Source organism: Saccopteryx leptura, chromosome 3 (genome assembly GCF_036850995.1).
Source record: "Saccopteryx leptura isolate mSacLep1 chromosome 3, mSacLep1_pri_phased_curated, whole genome shotgun sequence".
NCBI lineage: Eukaryota > Metazoa > Chordata > Mammalia > Chiroptera > Emballonuridae > Saccopteryx > Saccopteryx leptura.
In genome coordinates, this window is record NC_089505.1 from 245101005 (window position 1) to 245128915 (window position 27911).

General features: G+C 38.7%; 1 protein-coding gene across 4 annotated transcripts in view; it reads left to right on the top strand.

The window, feature by feature from the left end:
* Window positions 1-27911, top strand: part of EXOC6B (exocyst complex component 6B) — a 638754-nt gene that overhangs the window by 466946 nt on the left and 143897 nt on the right. For all 4 annotated transcript variants that reach the window (XM_066378003.1, XM_066378005.1, XM_066378007.1 and 1 more), the window contains one exon: window positions 13587-13660. In XM_066378003.1, coding sequence (XP_066234100.1) covers window positions 13587-13660 — 74 coding nt within the window. The remainder of the gene's footprint in view (window positions 1-13586; window positions 13661-27911) is intronic.

Sequence of the window (27911 nt, forward strand, 5' to 3'; positions counted from 1 at the left end):
ACCAGGAAGGAAGACAGTACTCAAGAGCCTGAACTCCCCAGTGGCATTTAGGTCACAGATTATATAGGACAAAATCACAAGACACTGAGGGTTAGGGGTTTGGGGTCATGCAGGAAGCTGCTTGTTCAGAGGTGAGGTAATAGTAATGAATTATTTCTGTAGGTATTAAGGGCAGCTCTGAGGTTTTTTCCAGCATCCCTCTGTCCTATATCATGGAACAGTAGCCAGGGGGTGGTTCTACTTTACGGGTCAGGCATTGAAACATATCTTAAGTCAAGAGGTTACCTATAGCCTGTCAAAGGTTGGGGAGTGTGAACATTATCAGGTCTGGGCTACTGTCTTCCACTGCCTCTGGGGTTGCTGATGATCCAAGGGCAAGGCTAGGTCTTTGATGGGTATAGACATATTATTTCTAGAGCTAGGATTTAAAATTGAAATTTTAAGTCATAAGAACCTTGGTTTCAGTTGGGTCATTGTTTTACTACTTTACATTAAAATTTCACTTTGGGGAAAATTTTCCCAACTACTACTAAAACAATTCTATGAAGCAAGGTATCAAAGCTTAGAAAAGGATAGCTTTCTCCCGGCAAGATATTGGAACTTTGTACTTTGCCGTATGGAAAATGATCTCTAATAAATGAAAACTTGTTTTAATATTTTTGATTCATTGAAGAACTGGTCACATAGGGGAAAATGTGTATTATTATTTTAATGCATCCAATTCCAGTTTTTACATTAATTATACTGGGACATGTATAGTTATAACCTAAATATTAAAGCGAACCCAATATCAAGTTATATTGCAGTTCATCTGAATTGGACCTTGTGTTGCTACCGCAGTTCTCTGACACTAACTGGGTGTCCCTCAATTCAGTTTAATTCGAACACTAACTACCTTGAGAAAAGGCACACTCCTGAGACTGTCCCTTATCAGATATCAGCCACAAGTCTCAGGTGTCTTCAAGTGACTTGCACCTCTTCCTAGCTGAGTACAGATTCAGGGTTCCCTACATCCCCTTTGGATTCAATAATTCACTAGAAAAACTGACAGAACTTGCTAAAAGTGCTGCACTCGTGATTAGTTTTCCTTTAAAGGCTGTAACGCAGGAACGGCCAAATGGAGGCGATGCATAGGGCGGGGTCCTGGGGAGGAGGTGCTAGCAGCTCCGTTTCCATGTCCTCATGAGAGTCGGGCCTGTCCTCCCCTAGCATCTCAGCATGTTCACCAACCAGAAAAAGCCAGTGCGTGGAGTGTTTGTACGGGATTTTATTACGTAAGTGTGACTGAATAAAAATTGGCTACATGATCGAAATCAATCTCCAACTCCTCTCTCCTCCCTGGAGATTGGGGATGGGCTGAAAGTTTCAACCCTTTAATCAAAGACTTGGTCTTTGTTTTTTCCAGCTCCCCTTTTAAAACTATCTAAAGGCCTATGTCCAGTTACTTTGTTAGCATAAATTTAGATACGGCACATAAGAGCTCATTATGAATAACAAAAGATACTCCTGTGACTCAGGAATTTCTAAGATTATTTGAAACTCTATACCAGGAGCAAAGTCTGGTATAAAGCAAACTCGATATCAGGACAAAGACCAGATATATAGTCTTTATTATATCACAGACCTCAAGTATACCATATTTCCCCATGTATAAGATGCTCCCATGTATAAGACACACCTTAATTTTGGGGCCCAAAATTTGAAAATAAATGTATTACATAAAGTTATTGAACTCAAGTTTTATTCATCATAAAATTCATACAACTCCTCATTACTGTCAAAACTCCCATCCATTAGCTTGTCCTCATCTCTGTCTGAGGACAAATCACTGTCTTTAACAATGAGTACAAAAACAAGTGCAAAAAAGCAGGAAATGCAAGTAAAAAAAAATCCACAGGCCCTGGCTCAGTGGTAGAGCGTCACCCCAGCATGTGGAAGTTCTAGGTTCGATTCTTGGTCAGGGCACTCAGGAGAAGTGCCCATCTGCTTCTCCACCCCTCCTTCCTCTCTGTCTCTCTCTTCCCCTCCCGCAGCTCAAGGCTCCATGGAAGCAAAGTGGGCCCGGGTGCCTAGGATGGCTCCATGGCCTCTGCCTCAGGTACTAGAATGGCTCCTTCAGCAACAGAGCAACACCCTGACTGCCTCCCTGCTTCTAATTTCAGAAAAATACAAAATAAATAAATAAATAAATCCACAACCACTGTATAAGATGCACCCAGTTTTTAGACCCCAAATTTTTTGAAAAAAGTACATCTTATACGTGGGGAAATATGGTATATTTGATTCAGCTATGTAGCTTTAAGCATGTGGAGTGTTACCTTTATATTGAAGCTGAGACATCTGGCACTAAGAGCTTATATGATTGGCCCAAAATCACATAAGTAAATTTTAGAAAGGACAGTAACCCCAGTTATCTTAGCTAATTGAAATGTCTACTTTCTGTGGATATCAACTTAGACTCAATTTTCCTAGAAAATCATGAGACCATCCATGTAATGTATACCAAAGAAACATTATCTATTGTCGGTTTGTGAAGAGAGGTATTGACTTAAAAAATATATCTATCAATAGTTCTTTAACTGGAAACACCTCACTTGGAACCCACCTTGCTCATTTCTCTGAATTGGAGCTTTTTTCACAGTGCACTGTGACATACCTCTACTTCATTCAAGAATCCTGATAATGAGTCTTGATACTTCTCCTTTTAGTGGTTCAGCATTTGTTTTATATTGTACAGTTAGAAAACATTTTGTAGTTATAGATCAAGATTGTTGCTATCATCATTGGCTGCAGGACTGAGACAAAGAACTTTGTCTAGAAACTCATATGCTGATCAACTATCATTATTTAAAAAGAAAAATCTACCCTACTGTTTTCCCAAAATGATCTAAGACCACTTTCAACAGGATAAGTTGAAAAATAAATAAGCTACATATAAGAAAGAGAAAATGGAATGAAGAGAAGAAAGATAAGAACACTAGTATACAGATTAATAGGTGATATAAAAATTGATTGACAGGTGTGGTGAAGAATACACAAATTACACAGCTCTCTCAGAGGGTGAGAAAACATCTTCTCTGATGTATTTTAAAAATATGAGCTGAGTAACTACATTGCATAGAATCATGGACATGTGCTTAATTCTTATTCCATAGCCAATGTAAAAAAATAGAATTCATATCATGAATTTTGGGAGAGCTCTCTTTCTTTGAAGGAATTCTGAGCACATTTCATTTTGGTTTACATTCGTTACAGTCAACATCATCTAAAGCTGTGCTGTCCAGTAGTATAGCTACTGGCCACCGGTGGCTGTGAGCATTTGACATGTAGCCAGTCAGAAAGGAGATGTGTTATAAGTGTGAAATTCATATTGAACTTTGAAAATATTTATGAATAATTTTTAAAACATTTCATGTTGAAATTAAAATATTTTAGATATAGTAGGTCAAATAAAATATGAATTTTAAAATTAATTTTTAATGTATCCACTAGAAATTCTAAAATTACACAGGTGGCTCACATTTCTATTTGGACAGTGCTTTTCTAAGAGAATTGATTTTCACTGTTATGTTCAATGCCCTACAGAATTCTTTCTCCATGTAAAATTTCAGCTAGCCTTCGCTCTGTGTATATATTCATATAACAGAATAATCAGTGCTGAACAAACACATGGGTAAAATTAAATCCTTAAAAGCATAGTAAAAATATCAAGGATATAGAGTTACTTCTTCAGAATACCAGTCTTTCTCATCTCTCAGGAAGCCCACCCATTTTATGGCCAGTCATCAGCTGGCCTAGAGATTATGCACAGAAGCACTGCTGATTGCTAATTAGGCCAGGCTTCTTTTCAGTATAGTTTTAAAAGATCTATTCTGAAATTGGCCCTTATTTTGCAAAATTGTAAAGCAGTTGGAATGTCAGAGGAAAATGATGACTTTACACAATCTATATATTCCTATGATTTTATTTTTCCCTGAGTGGAAAATAACATGTATATAAAGGACCAAGTAAAGTGAATATTTGTTTTGAGACATTCCAGGCGAGGGGTACATATTGAAATAGACTGAGGGGGATTAGATCCTAACTGGTTCACTGCCTTAACCATTTGGGCCGTAATATTTTTATCTGTAAAAGTTCTTAGCAATTACTAATGCTTCATTTAGTTTTAGGATTCTAGGTTGTAGGCTCAGTGCTAGGACATCCTTGTTAGTTCTTTTTGGCTATTATATTTCTGTGGACTATTAAGGGAAAGCCCAATGCTGTGTGACATGACACTGTTCTACCACTTCTTAGGGTCTTGACTTTCTTTCACCCTCTTCCTCTGCAAACAATAACACAACACAAAGCCTCTCTGTTTAATTTAGTGAACGCAGTGAAAGTATTCTTTTTTTTTTTTTTTTTGTATTTTTCTGAAGCTAGAAACGGGGAGAGACAGTCAGACAGACTCCCGCATGCGCCCGACTGGGATCCACCCGGCATGCCCACCAGGGGGCGACGCTCTGCACACCAGGGGATGATGTTCTGCCCCTCCGGGGCGTCGCTCTGTTGCGACCAGAGCCACTCTAGTGCCTGGGGCAGAGGCCAAGGAGCCATCCCCAGCGCCCGGGCCATCTTTGCTCCAATGGAGCCTCGGCTGCGGGAGGGGAAGAGAGAGACAGAGAGGAAGGAGAGGGGGATGGGTGGAGAAGCAGATGGGCGCTTCTCCTGTGTGCCCTGGCCAGGAATTGAACCCGGGACTTCTGCACGCCAGGCCGACGCTCTACCACTGAGCCAACCGGCCAGGGCTGAGTGAAAGTTTTCTTATCTATCATTTATAATATTATTTATTTAGAATTCATTTAGGTGACATTGGTTGATAGAATTTTTTGTGTATTGGATTCCACATGTGTATAAAATTATATGGTATTTACCTTTCTCTGGCTGACTTATTTCACTCAGCTTAATGATCTCCAGGTCCATCCATGCTGTCCCAAAGGGTAAGATTTCCTTTTATTCTTTTTTTTTTTTTACTGCCAAGTAGTATTCCATTGTGTAAATGTACCACAGTTTTTTATATTCATTCATCTTCTGATGGACATTTGGGCTGCTTACAAATCTTGGCTATTGAGAATAACACAGCAATGACCATATGGGTGCATATGTTCTTTCAAATTCCCAGAAGTGGAATCACTGGGTCATAAGGTAGTTTCATTTTTAATTTTTTGAGGTAACTCTGTACTGCTTTCCACAGTGGCTGCACAAGTCTACTTTTTCAACAGTGCGTGAGGATTTCCTTTTCTCCATGTCCTCGCCAGCACTTATTTGTTGATTTATTGATGATAGCCATTTTGACAGGTATGAGGTGATTTCTCATTGTGGTTTTAATTTGCATTTCTTACATGATTAGTGACATTGAGCATCTTTTCATATGTCTATTGCCCATCTGTATGTCCTCTTTGGAGAAATGTATATTCAGGTCCTTTGCCTACTTTTAATTGGATTGTGGGGTTTTTTTTTAGTTGTATACATTTTTAATAAACTTTGGATATTAACCCCTTATCAGATGTATCATTGGCAAATATGTTCTCCCATTCAGTGGTTTGTCTTTTTGGTTGATGAGTTCCTTTGCTGTGCAAAACTTTTTCGTTTTAACCAAGGATAAAAAATACCTGTACTTTTATAACACACTGAAGAAACTGAAGGAGATACAAATCAGTGGAAGCATTCATCATGTTCGTGGTTAGGAAGAATTAACATCATTAAAATGCCCATACTACCCAATACAATCTACAGATTCAGCACAGTTCCTATCAAGATAACAATGGCGTATTTCACCAGTACTAAAACATATACATATTGGAAAAATTTATATGGAACCACAATAGATCCTGAATAGCCACAGCAATCTTGAAAAATAAAAAAGATTTATTTTTCTGAAGTTGGAGGAATCATGCTAGTTGATGTCAAATTGTACTACAAGACCATAGTAACCAAAACAGCATAGTACTGGCGTAAAAACAGTCATATAGTTCAATGGAAGAGAGTAGAGAGCCCAAAAATAAACCCATGCCTCTGTGGTCATTAATATTTGACAGAGGAGGCAAGCACATATATACAATGAAGTAAAGATAGTCTATTCAATAAATGATGTTGGGAAAATAGGACAGATACATGCAGGAAAATGAAACTAGACCACTTGCTTACACCATACACAAGAATAAACACAAAATGGATGAAAGACTTAAATGTTAGAATCAAAACCGTAAAAATCCTAGAAAAAAACATAGGCAGAAAATCTCAGACATTTTCTGATATATTGCCTCAGGCAAGGGAAACAAAAGAAAAATAGACTATTTCTTTAGACAAAGAGCAGCACCTTATTTCTACAAAGGCATCCAGTGCCCTCGAGACTTCATAAAATGATAGGAATTTACGTCATCTCTTTTTTCAAATTTTGAACAGAATTCTTTTCTAATTTATTTTACTAAATAAAACCAACTAATTTCATTAAAATGTCTTACTGATTATTTTTATATATTAAGCAAGGCATAGAAATCAGCTTCTCCCATCTTTATGTTTATTCGTCATAAGTGAGCTTTCCACTCCAGGTGAATATGTGTTGTAATTGACACCAGTCACTGCAAGTGCCCAGACCCTGTTTCCTTTTAGTGGAACTAGAAGGCACAGCCAGATGGTGATGACTGGCCTGTTTACTTAGCAGCAGCATGAAAGTTCTTTCATGCTTGTAGCCATTTCCTAGCTTTAGGGGGTTAATTCCTTATTAATTAAATAGCTATGTCTATCTGTCCTAGTTTTCAATTGTCTTTTAGGGCAAAAAAAGCTTAGAGAATTGACTTGGAGAATTAAACTTCAAAAATTATTTATAAATTTATAGTACTGTCTTGGCATTTGCTATGAGACTTTATTATTATGTTTTCATTAGATTCCTCTGATAGAAACTTTGAAAATAAGTTTGAGTTAGCCTGCACTGTCCTCTGTCCTTCTTGAGGTAGAAGATCTATTGAGTTACATATTTAAAATATATAAAAGCAGAGACTAATTTACATCACTGAGTCATACCCTAGATAAATAAAAGTAGTTATTTTTTATAATCACATGCCCAAAGAAGCACCATTATACAAATATAGTGAGTTAAATCTCCAAGGAGCTCACCCTCCCACCCCCTGCTTTTCTGTCTCCTTGATATCTCTTACTTTCATTCTTGCTCATTATGTTCCAGCCAGCCTTTCTCTGACCAGCAGGGCCTTGAGCTCATTCCCTGTGGAATCCATCAACTCCTCTCTGTAATTAGCCTAGTGGAGCCCCTGTGAAGTGATGCAAGAAGGCCCGAGCTCCCCTGGAGCCACACTTTGTAGTCTAGCACACTTCTTACCTGTTGCTCCAGGGAGCCAGATACCAGGAAACCATTATGTTAATATAGCAATGGCAGCTCTTGTTTTTTTAGTCCCACAAAAACCACATGTGACCTGACATGATTTTAAGATATAAACAAGTACCCAACATACTTTGCGTTCCCAGGTACTGAGTTTTCTTTTTCACCTGGCATTTTGGCCAAAACAAAATTCCCTAATTTGTTCAGTGAGGGATGGTGATGCTATCACATCTATGTCTGACCTGGAAGTTCATTGGGAACAATAGTCTTTGATGTTATTCAGGGACCTCTGGTTACTGTCCCTTCAACTTTCTTTTATTTGAACAAATTATATTTTCTTTCAACTATTTAATTTTACCTATTTGCCCAGTATTTATATGAATTCTGTTTTTCTGAGATAAATTTTACTTTGCTCCTCTTCCTTTCAAAATCACTCTTGTTCTAGAGACAATTGGCAAAGATTCAGAATAATTAGTTTTATACTTTGTTTCTCACAACGTGCTTTTGCTAAACTCTAAAATGTCCTATTAGCTATACAAATTACAGACTAAGACAATTATTTTGACTTCTCAAAACCCCATGTAACTGATTCGACTAACATTTTATTCTAATTAGGATTCTCTACTCTTTATATATAAAATAGATATATTTTTCTTCAGCCAAATGTGAATGTCTGATGATTTTGAATTTATAAAAAGTTTTTCTTCTTTCTTGAAGTGACAGAGTTAGTGATTTTGAGTCTTTGAGAAGTCTAGAAAGCATTTTGAAATTAGTAGAATCTCCCCTTTTTTTCTTTTTCTTTTTTGTGACAGAGACAGAGACAGACAGAGAGAGGGACAGATAGGCAGGAAGGAAGAGAGATGAGAAGCATCAATTCTTTGTTGTGGCTCCTTAGTCTCCTTAGTTGTTCATTGATTGCTTTTTCATATGTGCCTTGACTAGAGGGCTCCATCCGAGCCAGTGACCTCTTGCTCAAGCCAGAGACCTTGGGCTCAAACCAATGACCATGGGCTCATGTCTATGATCCCACATTCAAGCTGGCGACCCCACGCTCAAGCTGGTGAGCTCGTGCTCAAGCCAGTGATCTTGGGCTTCAAGCCAGTGACCTTGGGCTCAAGCCAGAGACCATGGGGTCATGTCTATGATTCCACATTCAAGCCAGCAATCCCGTGCTCAAGCTGGTGAGTCCTAGCTCAAGCCGGATAAGCCCACACTTAAGCTCCAGCAACTTCAGGGTTTAACCTGGTTCTTCTATGTCCCAGTCCAATGCTGTATCCACTGTGCCACCGCCTGGTCAGGCTCCCCTGTTTTTCTGCTTTGCTAATTCCATATCAATATAAGATGAAGATTATTAGAAATGTATACCTACAGGATATTTTCGAGAAATTGATATTGTTTTCAAAAAAATGATTGTCACACCTCATAGGTTCGAGTATATATGAGACCGTAAGGGAATGTTGGATATTTGGTAGGTAAAATGCTTTTTTTATGTGATTTTCTTTCCCTGCCTAAACCTTCACCAAAGTGTGCCGTCTTTCCTATAACTTTTACACTTCTTTTTTTTAAAAAAATGAAAATAGTTCCTTCATTAACTTCAATGAGTTGTCAATTTTTGCAAATTGATACCAGCTTCGACTCTGGGAATCCATCCTCTGCCTGGACCAGGGCAGGAAGAGCCGCTGGGGAGAGCCAACCTTTCTCCAAAGCGGTTTGGTGCGGGTCAGGGGCTTTGTTTGCCTCAACAAGTTTCCCAGGAGGAAGATTTCTTTCTTTTCTATTTTTTAAATTAAATTTAATTTATTGTGTTTACATGGATTCAAGTGTCCCACTGAACATAATTCCCTTACCCCCCACCCCTGTGTCCCTATTTATACTTCCTTTGCCCCCTTCTGTTAACTCCTCCCCTTCCCTCTGGGATTTGCTGTCCTGTTATCTGTATCTCTGTGTTATGTATTATATTTCACTAATCCCTTCACCTTCTCTGATCCCATCCCTCATCCCCCTTCCCTCTGACAGCTGTCCCTCTGCTCCCTGTGACCCCACCTCTGCCTCTAATTCTGTTCCTCAGTTCACTTTGTTCTTGATGGTCTCACTAGAACTCTATCTCAGTGCCCAAGTAACATGAAGTTGTCAAAGGTGAGGTTTGCTTCTGTGCTCAGTGGAGTAAGCACCCTAATATTCTGTGATACTCAGGCCACCCTGCAGAATGCCAGGCTGTGGAAATTTGGTATTGGTTAGGCCATTTAGAGACTACTATAGATCTTGGAATCCAGAGACAAGTCCAGGTAGGGACTTGGGCATTGTGTCCTATATTGCCATTGGCTCCACATGGCCACACTTGCATACATATACCCCTTTCTGTGGTGTCAGAAGAATGGAGGTTTTCATTCATGTGGTAAGGAGAGGCTGCTGGGCACATGTCAGTTTGTGTATGCATCACTGTGTTACAACCGACTGGGAGCCCTTGCCTCCCTCCCCTGTGCCATTCTCCTTTATAGCAAGCAGCATCTGGGAATTTGGGTGCGTAAATTAATCCCAGTTGCCTAAAGTGATAAATCTTGAACAAGTTATATCTATCGACACTAGAAAAAATACTACTAAAATCAGCACCACTATATAATTTGATGTGTGTGTGTGTGTTCTACTTTCTGATTATAAAAGTGGTCTGTAATTATTTTTAAAATTTATAAAATATAAGAAGAATAAAGCCTTCTCATAATCTTCCTTTCAATAACAGCCTCAGTTAACATTATGAAATAAGTGCTTACTGTTGTGTTTTCTGTGCATATTAAATTTTATTATAGTTGAAATCAGACTATCTACAAATTTTCATTTTATTTCTTAAAATATGTACACTTTCTGATGCTATTACCATTTTTGATATATCTTAAAAAATTGAATTCTAGGACAGTCATTTTTTAAAGGTACATTGAGTTCCAAATTACATATCTATTTCATGCATTTAATGATTTTTAAAAATAATACCAATGAAAATTACTGTGCAGATGCTAATCCATGAGTAATTAGTCATGTTAATTTCCTTTCAGTGAAGTACTTAAGTATTTGACTATAAAATATTTGCAGAGCCAACTCATCACTGAGTGGTAGCTGAATTTCTTCTAATGTTTTGTTCTGAATGTAGAACTGCTTCTTAACCTTTGGTCACCAGCCCTCTGAGAATTCCGTGGAAGCTATGAATCTTCTTCCCAGAGAAATGCATATTCACACCAAAAACTAATTGTAATGATAATTGTGATATGCCAGGCACTCTGCCAGCTGCTTTACATGTGCTATTTCATACAGTCCTCATAGCAGCACTGTAAGGAATGCACTGGTATCCTCATGTTTGAGATAAAGACATTGAAGCTCTAAGGAGATTAATTTTCCCATGGCGATAGAGCTAGTGACCAAGGCTCAAACTCTGATTTTAAGGGTCTTGAAGCCCATTCCCTAAATCTTTGTGCACCTAATTTTAGGGAACTTATAAATTCCTAAAGCCTGCTTTTCATGTGTAGTGCACCTTAACTATTGCACTCTAAAGATTTTTATTGGCAATGAGGAGTTTGTGTAATTAATGAGTCTTGCTATTTTTGTAACTCATTTAATATGTAAGTATTTGTTGAACATTTACTAATTTGAATACTTGTTAAGTTCTGTGATATGGTTTTATCCTGAAGGAGTTTACTACCTACATGGGATGACAAAAATTTTATAAGGCCGTGAGAAAAAATATAAATATGAAGTGAATGTATTCTAATTAGACATTTCCATAAGTTAAATGTGAAAATTAATCTCTTTACTTGTCACACCTTGATGCAGTTGTCATTCTTTAATTCCCTGAATTATAAAAGGAAAGCCAAATCTAAAAGGCCATCATGCCCTCTGGGAACCTGGAAGATTCAGTGTGCTATAAAAATAAGGTTTATAAAGTGAGACTCTGAGAACTAAATATGTATCTCACCCAGGACCCTGAATGTTTCATCAGCATCATCTGTTAACCCCAGGAAATATGCCCCATAAGGAGATTTAAGAATGTTTAGCCAGCTCTCAAACCATGTATATTACGGGGTAGTCCTGTTGAGTTGCACATGTATAGGCGGTAGAACACCTTGCTAGTTGCTGTATTTTGACTCAAGTAGGTTTTCTATTGACAGAGAGGACTGAGATACTTTTCACATGATGCAGCATAGCCTGAGTCATGCTGGAGTAACAGTGATCATCCACCAACCTTGGATGAAATCGTGCTGCATGGGAAGCTTATTGAAACTGACCACCTGACAATCAAGGCCGTCAAAGAGAGTGGCTGTGGCTATAATTCAAAGAACTGCTTTCCGTAGGAGCATATAATGGGAAAGTTGTGCATGTGACTTGAACAGCTGCTGTATACAACGTTATCACAAATAATGGCTATTGTAAGATATGAAGGATAGATTATGTCAAGATTTTTATTAACAGAGCTTCATCGAGTATTTGTACAGTTTTAGAATATTAATTTTTAAAAAAATTAATATTTGTAAAGTTTTAGAGTATTAATTTTGGGCAATCCAGATGATAGAATTAATTTATAAATGGCATTTGAATTTTCTTTTCAAAGCAAGTAGAAAGTTATGCTAATCATGGTACATAGTTTATCTCTTTCATTTATGAGTCATTTTTATTTGAAATAAAATTCTTTTATGTACATTTTTGCTATAAATTAGTTTAATAAATTGTTTTAAATTTTATTACACACACTGTTTTACTAATCTCTGCAACTTGTTAGCATTGTTTTTTAAAATGAGGCAAGGATTTTGTGAAAACGTATTATATCTAAGAAGTCCCTAGATGGAAAATACTTATAAAGATCAGAAATTCCTATCATTGTTCACAAACCATCATTTGAATCTATCCGGCTGTTGTTTGAAGTAATTTTTCAGATAAATATGCAAATATCTTGAAGGATTTTTATCTAATCTGAAAAGAAAAATATGATACCAACACTCTTTTAGTTTCTTAAATTCATTCCTGGGGGGAAATATAATCGAAAGGAGAACATTCCTTTTCATATTTGCTTTGAGCAGATCCTTGAGTTGTTTTTGAGGGAAAGAGTAGATTGATAATAAGTGTCCATCACAATTGGGCTTCAGAGAGAGAATTCAAGACATAGTAACTGTCCAGCTTTTGAATTTGCTCTGTGTGTGTGTGTCTTTGTGTACATGCACACCTGCCTGTGTAGGGGGCTTGCTCAAGACCTTTTGATTTCATAATAAGCAGGGCTTAGGGACAATAAAATTTGACATTCTTAACTGTTACTAGTATTTGTCCCTATAGCCCTGTGTAGTTATCTTCTTGTTAATGACATAGAAGCCAGAGTCGTAAACTGAACATGTACCCAAGGCACTAGTGTAAATTGCAAATAGCATTCATGTGGTCCGGTTTCTTTGACCTAAGACTAAATTGGAATACAGGAAAGAGAAAAAGAATTTTCAAAAGTGGAAAAGAAGTGGAAGTCAAGAAAAAATATACAAGAACAACAGACTTGTGCAAATATTCCCTAAGGTTTTGTAGAACAATTTATTTAGATGAGCCTTTTCATATCTGCAAGTATTCCTTCACTCCAGAGCCAGACTCTATACTGGGGGCGCCTCTGCTGCTGGCGTGTGCATGTGTGTGTGCGTGTGCATGTGTGTGTGTGTCTGTGTCTTGGCAATAATGCACTCATGAGATAATACAAATAATCAGTGAGGGAATAATTAATGATGTGGCAGGGAATATTTTTTGATAAATGCTTGGGGAATGAGGTGACAGGCGTGAAATTGGAAAATTCCTTCAGCGATCTAAAATATAAATAGCTTTCGGAACTGAAAAGAGTTTCACAGCTGAAGATTTTATTGTGTTGAGAGGAAAAACTTTTTTCTCTCCCCCACTCCCTCCTCCTTTGCAAGTTGTTTGTCCATTCACAAAACAAATACTCTGAAGCCCAGCGCGGCTCATGGGAATAAATTTCAGGTCGAATTAGTACAGTTTCCTTGCTGTCAGGATGCTGGAATTAATGGTGTTTTGATGACACGAATTTTGAAGGGCAAACAAAGAAGCTGAAGGGAGAGAGACATGACTCCTTAGAAGCTTGGTCCTCCTCTCCCCCAGCCTCTCTTGTCTTCCCTGTCATCCGTCTGCCAATCTCCCTGTCCATGGTTAGTTAAAGGCGCTTTTTATCCTCTTTTCTTTCCCACAGAGTTTGCCAGATCCGGCCCGGTGCCTGGGTTCCAGGAGGACACGCTGCAGTTGGCCTTCATCGACTTGAGACAAGTAAGTCTTTGTGTTTTTGTTTTTTGTTTTTCTTTTAAGATGTGTGACTGAAGACCATCAGGTCTTAAGGAAAAGGGGAGGGGAGGGGGATTGGCGTTGGCGATTCACACTGGAGACCTAAGGTTTTTTCTCTGTGTTTGAGGCCACCTCTTTTATTTAGCTATCTGGAATCCTTAGCTATGGTGGAGTTAAAGGTTTTGTGGTTAGAAGGGAAGGCAGGAGGTGGGAGGAGGGACCCAAAGGGTAGAGGGACTCAAGTGACCCTCAAGTGATGTGACCCATTGTGCTATAGTTGGCTTCTGCAGACACGGCGAAAAGATAACTCAGCAAACCAATGCTAAGCAGGTGCATTGATGCAGAGACTGCCTGCCTAGAGAACTTTTGTTTGCAGATAATGAGGGCAGCAGCATTTAAGGAAAATGAAATATTTTACATTCTGGATTGTGGGTTTGGCTTGTTGACTTTTTTCTGTTGCCTTAAGTCTTCCCATCCTGTTCTTCGTAGAATGTGGTCAGTCATGAGTGACTAAGTGGCCATTTTAAAGAAGATGATAAGCAAAGGCCCTGACCACTCATGCTAACCTGACAGGCAACCCTATTAAAGAAACATGATGAGAGCCCGTCGTTAGGTTTACCTGAGCTTCGCAAGCTCATCAGACAGAATGAGTGTTCTTTAGAGCTGTTGCCTGCAGGTTGAAATGGTGAGGAGGCCTTGGTGGTTTGGGTACCGAGGAACAGGATGGGTGGGGGCCTAAAGAGGGAGAAAGTTAACTGGGCTCTGTCATCTCTTCACTCTGAAGATGGATGAGGTTGGATAGAAAGTGTGAATGAAGTAAGAATCAATGACTGATGCTTCTTTCCTATTAAAACAATCTTTTTTTTGGTCTGTTTTAAAAAGGGGGCTGGCTTTGTTTCTCCTGCCATAATGATTCAGTGCCTCTTGTTTTCAGAGCTGACATAGTTTGCATTCTGAAAACTTTTAGATGCCCAGGGTATTTCTTAAAGCTGTATCGGTAGTCTTCTTACCACTGCGACTCGATTCATGCTGGAACAGCTTTTAACCCATAATGGATGACTTGAGCTACCCCTGAATCCTTGTGATGGGTGGTGTAATCTGTCATCTGATGACAATTCTGGAAAGCCCTATTAAGCAGAAAACAGAAAATTGTGTCTCTATAGATCCACCAAAGTTTGAGGATTCAGGCCGCGTCCCAGAAACGTGTGTCAACTTAATATTTGGGGGCTGAGCGAGGGGGTTCTCTTACACATAAAGGCTGTCTCAGCATGGTCACAAATGGATATCAGTATCTCTTTCTATACTTCAGACCTTCCACCTGTGGATTCAGCAACTCTACTGAGACATTCAGATTTTAACCCCTTGGCTGATATAAGGCTGGAAGATTGGGATTTTGCTTTAGGGTTTTATGGAGTAGATCTGTTGGACTTTTCCCCTTGTTTCTTCTCAGAAACTTCTGAGCCAATTGACTTTTCTTGGAAAGCAGAAATTGAATTTCATTGGAGAAACACACCCAAGGAAAAGAATTTTCCCTTCTCACAATTCATGAGAAGGAAATGTGGTCATTCTCTCTAGTTTGTGGTTTTGGTCCCTATGGAAAGCAACTAGCGTTCACAGAAAATGTTAACTAAGACATAAGTTAGAAAGCACAGCCAAAATAAGGTGAATCTGAGCCGGGGATGAATGCTCAAGTACTTGTGAGCTCCCAGTGAGCACTGTTGTTTATACTTAAGTTTCTCTTTTCTATTACATTTCTGTTATCCAGGTCCTTTTATGACACCCGAAATGTCAAAATTTTACTCAAGGAAAGAGTATGTCTCTTTCTATTGAATCAAGCACCTAATTTCTACTCATGTCTGTTTCTTTTAAAGCAGCTTAATTTTTTTAACAGATCATATGAAAAACTTTCCTAGCTCTCAGGCTGTAGCTCATTATGAGGAGGTCTTGGGTAGATTGAATTATTGTGAGAAAAACTGACTTTCCACACCCCATGTGGCAAATATTGATCTCCTTGCCATTATCTTAGTCATTCTTGTAACTCACTGAAAGTGAGCATCTTTTTAAAAGGAGACCTTTTTTTCTGAACTAAGAGATGTTCAAACTGTAAATAGAAAGCCTGTGAATATTGTTTCCAAAAGGGATATCTTGACTTCAAATGAGGTGTTATTTGAAGCTGGGAGCTATTCTTAAAAATCAGGTGGTATAACCTTTGGCTTGATACTTCAGTCCTGTACACTACAGCACCTCAGACTGTGCTTGAATTTCTTCCTTGAAGAAATCGCTGCCCTAAAGCAGCAAGGTTCACGTTGGGACAACCTGATTATGAGAAAGATATTTCTTACGTTGGCTAAAAGCTGTCTCACATAACTTTGACCCTTTGACTCTCTGTTTTTATTAACACACCCCAGTTGGGAGGATAGGCTTTTTATCCTGATTTATTGAGCTTCCTGTCTTCTAGTATTAGTCTTTTTCAAATGAAGCATTGTTACTCGTTTCTCATCCAGTCCTTTTATGGTTGATTTTATGAACCAAAACTAGAGACTTTACTCACTTTGTGCTGTACTTTTCTTTTAAACATATCAACAACATAGATTTTTATCATTTTTATTTACTTAGCCTATCTGAACCTTTGAGGTTCTAATTTAATTGTCCACCTTATTAACTGGATATTATAAGCCCTTTATAAGTCAAAAATAACAACAGGAATGGCAGATGTATAAGGAAGAAGTCTAAGGTAAGTTATAGGGTGCACACCCATGCAAGAAGGGGACTTGTTCCTGGTTCAGCAAAGCAAGGATGTTCTTTGCCTGTCATTGAGCGTATTTACCTGACTAGTTATGAGTATATTCATTTTGAGCATGCTTTCATGTTCCTTTGCTTCAAAGTGTTTCAGACACTATCAATTGCATGATAATTTTTTAAATATTCAAAACATGGAATATGTGATGGAAATCATCTCTTTGTAGACTCTAATAGCAGAGTGTCATTTAAAAGCTATAGGATGTCATTAGGAAACAAATTAGATGTGAATAGCAAAGCTATTCATCCTTTCTCACCTGTCCTGTCTTCTAATTTTCCTACTTCTTAAGGAAAAGACTGCAATGACATTTTGAATGTACAAGCTTTCACGATATTTTACATTTGTATAGCACTTCAAAGTTATAGTAAATTTACATACATATATCATTTGTCAGATTTCTGCGTCTAGAAAACCTGCTGTTAATAATGTGCATTAGACAGTAACCATCAAAATCTCCTTCTTTGCCACTTCATACTTTCTGTATTTCCAAGTTCATAAAAATAGGATTGCAGTATAACTTCACATTCAGATAGTAAATATATGTGCATATTTCTGTCAAAATCCAAATTTGGGTTAATACTAAATCTTGCAAAGGACATGTACACTCCAAGTACTAATACTTACTGGCCTAAAATAACTGAGAATTACAATACAAGGCCAAGAGATGACTCTTAGTAATTATTTGATTCTTTAACAATAATGTGGTTTGTATTTTTCTTATTGTTAAACATTCAGTAGATAATTCTGATGAACACCAAAATTTGATCTTCAGTTGATTTTTATTTCAATTTATCAAACTGTGAGTGCCTACTGTGAGCAAAGCACAACCTAGGTGCTCTGGGAATACCCAAGTGAATGTAATACAGTCTCTGCTTTTCAGGAGTGAAGAGGTGATCAGTAAATAAATACTTGATTCTAATATAAGACACACTGTGATAAGTATGCCATTAGAAGAATAAAGCTGTTATGTATGTTTCAGTTATTTCTGCAGCTTTTGCTGCATAATACATTCCTCTAAGATGTATTGGCTTAAAACAGGAACCATTTATTTACTCAAGTTTCTACAGATTGGCAATTTGTAATAGGTACATCTGCGCTTACTCAGGCTTGGAGGTAGTTTGCTAGACTGGCTAGGGACGGCCTAGTCTAGTGTGCCTTAGCTAGGCCAGCCCTTCTTTGCTCCATGATCTCTCAGCCAGGAGCAACCTAACCTAGGATAATTCACATGGCATCTTGGCCCACTTCCAAGAGAGCAAAAGGAAATGTGCCTTGTGGCCTATACTTGGAACTAGAAAAACATGTATTCTGTTGGCTAGTGCTTGTTACAAGGACAGCCCAAATTTAAGGAATAGGAAGAAAGAGTCCAACTTAACTCTCTAGTTCAGGGGTCGGGAAACTTTTTGTCTGAGAGAGCCATGAACGCCACATATTTTAAAATGTAATTTTATGAGAACCATACAAAATGTTTAACACTAAATACAAGTAAATGTGTGCATTTTATGTAAGACCAACACTTTTAAAGTACAAGAAGCCTCTGAATTCTTTTTAATAACATTGTTATGCTGTTGCTAACCAATGATGAATAAAGTACTTCTTACTATTAATGCAACTTCTGGTGCTGCATGGTTTTGCTGATGGCTTTGTAGTCTGGTTGATACATGGTGAGGTTAAGCTCCATGCAGGCGTTGAGACTTCAATCCGTTAAACATGATCGTAGGTTGGTCTTAATGTTCTTTAGGTGTGAGAAAGACTGCTTACATGCATATGTAGAGCCAAACATTGTCAGTACAGCAATACTCATACTCACATGCTGCAGTGTGTGGTATGTGATGGGAAGCGCGTTCCAAGTTTTGACAATCAGCTGGTCCGCAGGTTGAAGTTTTTTCATTTCTCCCCACTTGTGTTTGCTCACCAACTCTGCTTGCTGTCGTGAAATTCTTTCCAAATCTTCATTCAGTGACTTGAACTTATTCACCCAAGTGTCCAAGGCCTTCAGGTCAGCAGCTTAGCTCAAAATCTCTGACTGAGACTCCGGGGCTGCAACTCAGGTCAGCACTGTCCACTGCACACTCGTGTGGATGGGTGATGCACTTAAAAAGACAAGTGTGGTCACAAAATTCTCCAAAGCACGCTTTGAATGACTGCAGGAGATTAGATGTGAAGCCCGCTAGCTGCTGGAGATCAAGATGTTGAGCAGGGTCACTTGCTGTGCATACATCTTTAAACTCTCCCAGTTTTTCAAAGTGTTTCAATGTCAGCAATGAATAGTTCCAGCTTTTTTTCAAATGCAAACACTGCTTATTGAAGGGATAAGACTGTATTTCCAATGCCTTGCATTTTCACATTGAGCTGGTTCAGATGTTCAGTCATGTCCATGAGATAGTAGAACTTCAGGAGCTACTCAGTGTTAGCTAACTCAGGATGCTCGACATTTTTCATTTCAAGGAAAGTCTGAATTTCGCTCAAACAAGCCGCGAAACGGCTGAGCACCTTCCCTCTTGACAACTAACACACATTGCTGTGCAGAAGCAGACCAAGATAATTATTCCCAACTTCATCCAGCAGTGTTTTAAACTGGCGATCATTTAAAGCTCGGGCAACAATAAAGTTGACCACCTGAATGACCAGCGACATCACCTCACCAAGCTGCTTGCCACACATCTGAGCACAAAGCGCCTCCTGATGTAGGATGCAGTGAAAACTTAGGATGGGTTTCTTTTCATGTTCATGAAGAAGTGCTACAAATCCTCTGTTTTTCCCCACCATGAATGGAGCACCATTAGTACACATCGAAATAAGTTTATCCATCAGTAGATTTTTTTTCTTTAGCGAACTCAGTGAAAGACTTGAATAAATCCTCCCCTCTTGTTGTCTTTCATAGACAAAACAGCAAGACTTTCCTCACCTAGTGTGTCACCAACAGCATACCTTGCAATCACGCTGAACTGGGATAAATGGCTTACATCTGTTGACTCATCTAAAGCGAGAGAAAAGAATGGTCCTGCATTTATGTCTTTCACTTGTGTTGCTTCAATTTGATTTGCCATCATGATGGTACTATCATGAACAGTTCTTGCTGACAGAGGCTGGTCTTTTATTCGTTTGAGTATCTTGTCTTTATTCGAAAAGTCATCAAAAAGTTCATTGGCAACATTAAGCGTGAATGTTTTGGCATACTCCCCATCTGTGAATGGCTTTCCGTTTCTCACAATTGCTAAAGCACCAGCAAAGCTAGCCGAATTCCAGTCACCTTGTTGGGTCCAAACATGGAGTTGCTGCTGACTAGCTTGCACTCTGCACAGTAGCTCTTGGCATGCTTTCTTCCTGCTGTCCCCCGCTGGATATTTCGATGCAAATGTAGTATGGCATGTGTCGAAGTGCCACTTTATAGTTGACCATTTCATTGATGCAATTTTATCATTGCATATTAGACACACTGTTATGTTCTATTTACATAACATTATTAGACTGTGAAATTTTCAATGGCCTCAATTATTTTAGAACATCTTTACAATACAAATATTTTTATAATATGGGGGTGAACAATCACATGGTTTATGATAAAAAATATATATCGATAAAAGGGTGAAAGTCTCATTCCTGGCCAACCATTTTTTCTTCCTAGAGCAACTGATGTTGTTACCTTTTTGTGTATATTCAGAACTGTTTACACAGCTAAAGGTAATTACAAATATATGCTACTTTTTTTTTCTTTTAGAGCTGTGATGCAGAAAGATTTCAGTCTCAGAAAGCCAATGTCCTCGTGCTTTTTCACCACTGCATAGTATTCAGCTGTGAATTTTTCTGACTTTCTTAAGTGCTCCCTACTGCCTGGTGTGTGGCTGTTTCCAGGGGTTTTTCTACTTTGTTATTACAAATGCCATTTCAAAGCGAAAGCCTGCATCCACACATTTTTTATACGTAATGTGCCAGCCTTATAAATTCCTGGACTGGGCCTGCTGAGCCAGAGTACGTTCATTTGTCAGTTTTATAACTATTGTTAAATTTTCTAGCCCAAGTCCCTGCTCCAAAAAATGTGCAAAAATGGGTGGCAGACATTTAAAATAATTGTTTATTTCATTACTGGTCATTTCATACCTAATTCATGAGTTGTATTTTCTGTGTTTTGCCCCTGGACTGCGGCCTGGAGCTGAGATCCGTGCCATCCACAGCGCCATCAGCCCTGCCTCCCACCTCTCCAGAGAGCTGGTTTTCTTAACCCAGCTTCTGTTACGTCTTTTATGCTTCTCTGGCCTCATTTCTCTCTTTTTACACCAATTCCTTTTCTCTTTTGAGTTATGCCAGTATGATAACATCCTTTGATTTTGTGTCAATCACACAGTCTGTGATCATCTTCCAGCACACTTCACCGTTTTCAGTTATAACACCAGCAATATCACCATTTTCTCTGACTTCAAACTCGAGTTCACAGATCTTATCGTACACTCAGGGAGAAAGCCATGTGGTAAATAGATCATCCAGTAATATCTGTCAGGAGCCCACAGAGGGCCACGTGGTGCACCAGGCGCCCGCAGTCCTGCCTTCATGATTCTGAGCTAACCATGATCTAGACCATCTTTCCTCCTTTAGAATTGGGCTACTTTCTTTAAACCACCATTTCTTAATTTCTCTCTTTTATCCTTATTTTTGCTGTTCAGCTTCTTTATAGGCCTCTTTTTTTAATGTCTTATACTTTTCCTCATCAGTGCTGCTTTTCGCAGGCCACCCTGGGACGGTTCACATTTCTTTTATTCACATTTATTGTGAGGGACTCTCAACTTCCCCATATAATTATTTATATACAAGGAGGGGTAAAATTAGGTTTACAGTTCATTTGAAATTAATACAACAATTAATAAATAGTAATACAAGAATAAACTTGTGTTGTACATACTCATACTGTAAACCTACTCTTGCCCCACCCTGTATTTAATTAATTTATAACTGTTCACATTACATGTTTGACCAACGGGAAAAGGTTTGAGTATATTCTTTTCTTTAGTAATATCATATTTTCTGTTCCTTGGCCCCAGCTGTTATTTACTTCCGATATACGTAAGTTTTTATAAAGCTGAATGAACCAGATTGTGACATTGCCTCAGATCTCCTGAATGGAAAGTGTTGGCAACAACGCCTCTGCAGCAAAGCCCTCCCAAGATACGTGCGGCTTTTTTTAGCTCGAGCTGGTTGCATTCCCTCTCGGACAGTTATTCCCCAGTTTCTAAACCTTCAGTCTCAAGTAAACACAGTGCATTTCCATCGCAGGCACTTCACCTGCCCTAAGGACAAGCAGAGGACCTGAGAGAAGTCAGTGTGTAAATATTTCTTTGGAGATACTGAACAAATTCTGATATAAAATCATGACCTTGAGTTAGTCAACCTCAGGTAGGGAAACCTGAGAATAACTTGAGAACCTAACGGCCCTTCCTATTTCCCAGCCTATCTGGATCCTATTCGATACAATTTCAGTATTTTAATCAACGTGCTTGCCCTCCCTTCTCTTCTGCCCCGCCCCCCCTCTAATGAACAGTGCTCTCGCTAAAAGGAATATTCTCTCTTTGCTTGTCTGTTTTTGGCTCTTGTAGCAAAATCTTAATTTCGCTTGATAATTATGTATATTTTAACCTCAATATTTAATCTCACTAGAACACATATTTATGTAGAAAAACTTTTGTTGTCTGATACACCACATATCAAAATGATATGTAGTCAGTAGAGTTTCTTTTTTTAATGTTTCACCCTGGCCAGTCTAAACAGCCCCTAACCAGGAGGCTGCTGTCAGGATAAGGGGGCCACATCTTACAAGGCCTCAGGTGTCAGTCTTCATCATAGCCAGTCAGCTATGTTTAATAGGAAGAAAGACATCTCTCACCTGTACTTCTTAATACTGGTTCTTAAATTTCTGGAATGTAACTTTGGGGGGGTGGTAGTGTCTGCAATTTTCCCACGTATTTACTGAGCTTGCCAATAGAGCATGTTGGAGAAGACGAGGTGTGGGGAAGGGAGTAGTAGGGGAAAGTTTTCGTGAAAGGATAGTCTTGGTGGAGGAAAACAGAGTAGTATGGGAACCCTTCTGCAGTAAAGTGTATTGGCCGGTAATGCCGTCAATAGCAATACTTTCCAAGTGCTCAATTGAAATATTTTGTTGACCTTCAGATTGTGTATGATTTTGAATAGTCTGTAAAGCTGGGAGTCATCTATACCAGAGTCAGAAGTCAAACAGTTATATAACTCATGGAGATGGAAGATGCCATTCCCAAGACTTAAATGGATGTTGGGGTTGGAAGGAATGGTTTAAGCCATAAGACACCTTTATCTTGGAAGAGATTATCTGCATCATCCATAGAGTGGTGTATCTATGTGGATAGCATGTATATGTGGGTAGGTGTCATTTCATCATATCCCAAAGGCATTTGGTGTTTAGAAGAAGTAGTAAGTAATGAAGTAATGTTTCAGACCATGCACAAAGATCTCTTTTTTACTGATATAAAACCACTAAAAGTTCCTGCATACTGTAGTCCATGTCTTGACATAGGCACAGCAAACATTTGGGTATAAATAGAGACCTCCTCAATCAGAAGGCCTTCATGCATTCACTCAGCACTGCGCCCAGCACTGTTGCAGCAGCCTTAGTGGCGTCGTGGGCGTGGCGCCGTGAGTGGAACCTGGCCCCTGCCCTGTGGAGCTTTGTGCTTGTGTAGTTTGCCCACGCTTATAAAACAGGCCTTTTTTACATTCTGCTCTTCCCTAAATCTCTCTTCAGGTGGCCCTGGTGCTTCAAGGGGATGCCATGACTTCTAGATTTTGATTTTTTTGTATTGATGCTGCACTGGTCAGTTTTAGAGACTGCTACAGAGGTTTCTGGGAAGATCCCTAGGAGGAAGGGATCTTCCTCCTAGGGATCTTCAGGCTTTCAGAAAAGAACTTTTAGGTATGGTTTGGAAGTCTGGCATAAATAATATGGTCAACTGGAAATATTTCAAAATGTAGCCCTTTGGTTTTTGAAAGCACACGTTCCTGGTTGTACTGACAAAATTGTTTTGCCTAAATTGTTTTGACAGACACACATAACCCTCAGAGTGATTGATACTTCTAGTCCCAGAGGAAGCTCTGACAGCAAATAATTCCTAAGCCCAAGCAGGGGAGAGTTAACACTTTTGGGTCTAGTTCTGTAAAAAATATATAAATAGGAACATTTTTGAAAATTGAGTCCACTGATGTAGACCCTTGGCTTCATATAAGTCCCGGCTGGAGCAGCATGCACAAAGATGGGCACAGGTGCATGACGTCTTTGGCTGCTGCAGCCTCTGAGAAACCAACGGTATCTCTTTACCTTGCTTGGGACATTAGTATCTAGAGCCATTATGGAAAACTTAAAGACAGAATAAGTAATAAGGAACACATTCTGGGATTTACTGAATGTCCTTGGTTGAGGGGGATCTGTTCTTGAACTGCCAAGTCTCTGTCTCACCTCATACCAGCCTCTTAACCAGGAAGGAGGTAAACTCAGAAACTCGGCCTCAGGACTTTTAAAAAAATTTAACACAGAATCTTTTTTTTTAGACCAACATCTCATGAAATAATATCCAAGCAGAGTACAACTCTCTGGTTTAGAAATTAAGTAAGGTGTCATTTAAATGCTAGGAAAAGACCCAGGTATTTAATGGGCCAGATGGCATCATAGCATGTTGGAAAGACTGTTTTCTACTCATTATCCTCTCACTATGGAAATTATTTTACCAACTCTTAGATCTAATTTCTTAAAGTCCCAGAGCTGTGTCAGGAGGTTGGGAATCGGAGGAGAGGGAACCAACATTAGTAGTGGATGCTAACCGCATTGACACGTGGCAATCGTATAAGAGGTAGACTTTTCATTGATTTTTTTTTAAAAAAATAGTGAACAGTAGGGTCCTTAAGGGAAGGTGGAAGGTTTGATCAGCTCCTCTGTGTATTTTCCAGGAGCTTTGCTCTTCCTCAGAGAGGAAGCACACCCACCGAGCAGGAATGTGGGGAAAAGCCACTTGGCTCTCCTTGGTAGAGAGGTAGCTCCTGAGCCACTTTAAGGGTCTTCCCTTTTAGACAGTTTGTGTCTAGAAATGCTGACTCATGATAACAGGCACTGAGGGCCCTGTCAGAGTCCTAAAATGGTATTAATGGCAGATATGTGGAGACAAACAGTGCTGAAGGACCTTCAGTTAGGAGCAGCTGTGGACAATTTTTTGGTTAACAAGATACAAAGCACCTGGTGTTTGACACATTCTACCATAAATAATACATTTGGTTTGGCCTTTGATTCATGGGTCTCCCAGGCTAACATTATCCATTGTTATGGTCAACCCATATTGGCAGAGTGTTGGGTTAGATGGGAAGTCTAATCCAAGATGAAGCTTGGTCAACAGAGATGTCCATTACTTCCTTCTTCAGCCCAGAGGCAGAGCTCTGCTGCTCACCAGAGTATAGAACAGCCTTTCCAGTAAATGCTAGAAGGGCCTTTTCCAGAAGTGTGAGTCCAGTCTGTGACAACCTTCCTACCTCTTTGCTCCAATAGAACAACTGTAAATTTTAATGTGGGCATGGTGCCAGCTTATTTTAGATAGCCTTATAATGACATCTATCAGTTCAAAAGCTAGAGTTTCATTCAATTTCAGCTCTTATATGAAGAGCTAATAATCTTAGCACAGTAAACCACCTGCTAGTTTCTACCTTAGCTCATTAGCATTGGTAATCCTCTCATGCTGCATTCCAAGAGACCTAGGGAATCTGTGAGGCTAGCTACTAGGCTTGCCTGAGGCACTGGACCATTCTGCTTCTCCCAACAAGCCAAGCCTCAAAAACTGGGAGGTTTCTCTTTATCTCTGACACACATCATGAATATGCATGTCCACAAACCTGGAACCTGACAATCACATCTTCAGGAGAAAGGACTGGAAAGTCATCACAGTGAATTGCCCTGGGAGTAGCAGTGCTATCAGAAGTTGCAAATCTCATCTCTGTTAATTACACTGTCTAGTCTCCTACTAGAGGAAACTCATAGGCCAAGGGCAGGGCAGCAGAGCCAGGCCTTGGAACTAACTCCTTACGTGCATACGACTGATAGCCGCTGGAGGGCAGCAGAGAGTGACAACAGAGGGCTAAATTTAGCGAACAGGGGCATATTTCAGTTTGCCAAGAAAGAAATCCCCTTAGCTGTAAGAGAATTAGCTACCTAGGAGCCACAGTTACAAGCATAGGGCCTTTGGGAGCAAGGACCAAAAAGAGCATCAAGAACCCTTATCTGAAGGTTTAAAACACTGTCTAGGCAAGTTCAAGGAACCAGGAATGGGTAAAGAATTGAAGGACTGTCTGAAAGAGGAACCAGACAGCATCAGTAAAGGTAGAGAACCAGAAGGACATTCTGAAGTGTCAAGTCGCAAGGGTTGCAGCAAAGACGGAACAGGAGCCAACTGAAAGAAAGAACTACAGTCAGAGGTAAGCCAGGTAATAAACTGAAGAGGCAAAGACACAGTCAGGAAAGATGGATTCTCTAAGGCAGCCATATCCAGGAAGGAGTCTTGTGTAGAATGCCTATCGGTCACCAGGGAGTTGCAAAGGGACCACATTCAGACACAGCCACACAGCCATGTCTATTGGATTCGTATCTTCTCCTTGATTAGCCAGATCATTTCTTTCTTGGTCTTTCTTGATTTCAGGAGCAAAATAACTCATTGAGAATGTGGAGAGAGAGACCGAGAGAGATGATAAAACATTCTAAGATATGACTAAGGGATTTTTATACATGAAATAAAATTTAACTTGGATATGAAACCCTTCTGGGCATTGGTGTAGAAGGACAGCTCACTTTCCTACAATAGCTACTGATTTCATATTTTATACTATAACATTTGCTAAGACTATCCAGTATAAAAGAAAAACTGGCTCTGGTGACTAGATATCTAGGCAAGATCTTCAATTAATCCGAGGAGTTAGGATCCTAGAATCTATTCCCAGTAGGTTAGTGGAGAGCTGTTTGGACTTTCTTCTAAATGCTGAGCACTTAACAGTTTTCCAGACCTCTTAATTTATGGAGAAAGGACACTCTTGCTTGCCCTTTTAAACTTCTAGTGTCTCCCTTATTTGTCTTAACCCCTAAAACATGGGGAAAATGGGACACCTGTCCCTGCAAACTGCAGGAGCCCTGTACTGGGTATTACTGGGTATTAGGACAGCATAAAGGTTAAGACAAATAAAAACTAGTATCCGCACAAGCACTTGTACATGAATGTTCATAGAAGCCTTTTTCCATACTAATGCAAAACTAGAAATAACAAAATGTCTATAATATATAGCAGTCGAATGACTAAATAATGATATATTGATATAAAGAAATATCATTCATCAATAAAAAAGAATAAACTATTGATAACATCCAATTCTAAAATTTTTATAAAATTTTAGAAAATGCAACTAATCTGCAGAAAAGAGATCAGTGTTTCTTGGGAACAAGGGGACATGACTACCTACAAAGAAATACAGGGAATATCTTGGGATTATAGAAATATTCTTCGTGACAGTCACATAGGTGTGTGTATTTGTCAAAACTCATGAAATTATATGTAAAATAGGTTTATTTTATTGTACATAAAATTATATCTGAATAAAAATAATTTTAAAACCAAGTCTAAAAATATTTAATTTCATGTATTAAACTCTATAAAATATATAAAATTATGGAATTTCTATTTTTTATACCCTTTATGCTTGATTTCTTTCATTCAGTATGATGTTTTAATATTCATCCATGTTATTGGTTGTATCAGTAATTCATTTCTTTTTATTAATGAATGGTATTTCTTTATATGGATATATTATAATTCACTTAGTCATTTACCTGCTATGTTTGTGAACATTTTATTGTTTCCAGTTTTACATTATTATGAAAAATGCTGCTATGAATATTCATGTAGAAGTGATTGGTTTTTATTTTTCTCGAATAACACTATGAGTGGAATTGTTGGGTCTATACAAAGTATGTACTTACTCTTTTTTCATTTTCATTTCAAACTGTTTTCCACAATGATTGTATCACTTTTTATACCCACCAGCAGTGAATGAGGGTTTCTTTTTGTTTTCTATCCTCTTCAACACTTGGTGTGACAGTCTTCTGTTTGTTGCTTTATTAAGACATAATTTACATAAAGTGAAACTCATCCTTCTTAGATATATAGCCCTATAAATTTTTACAGACTTAAGCATTTGTGTAACCACTACCAAAATGAAGATATAGAATATTTCTATTACTCAAAAGGTTTCTTTATTCCTCTTTGCAATGAGTCTCCTCTTCCCACTCTCAACATCTGGTAATGACTCCTCTGATCTCTGATGCTACACTTTTCTCATATAAATGGAATCATATATATATATATATATATATATATATATATATATATATAACTGAAA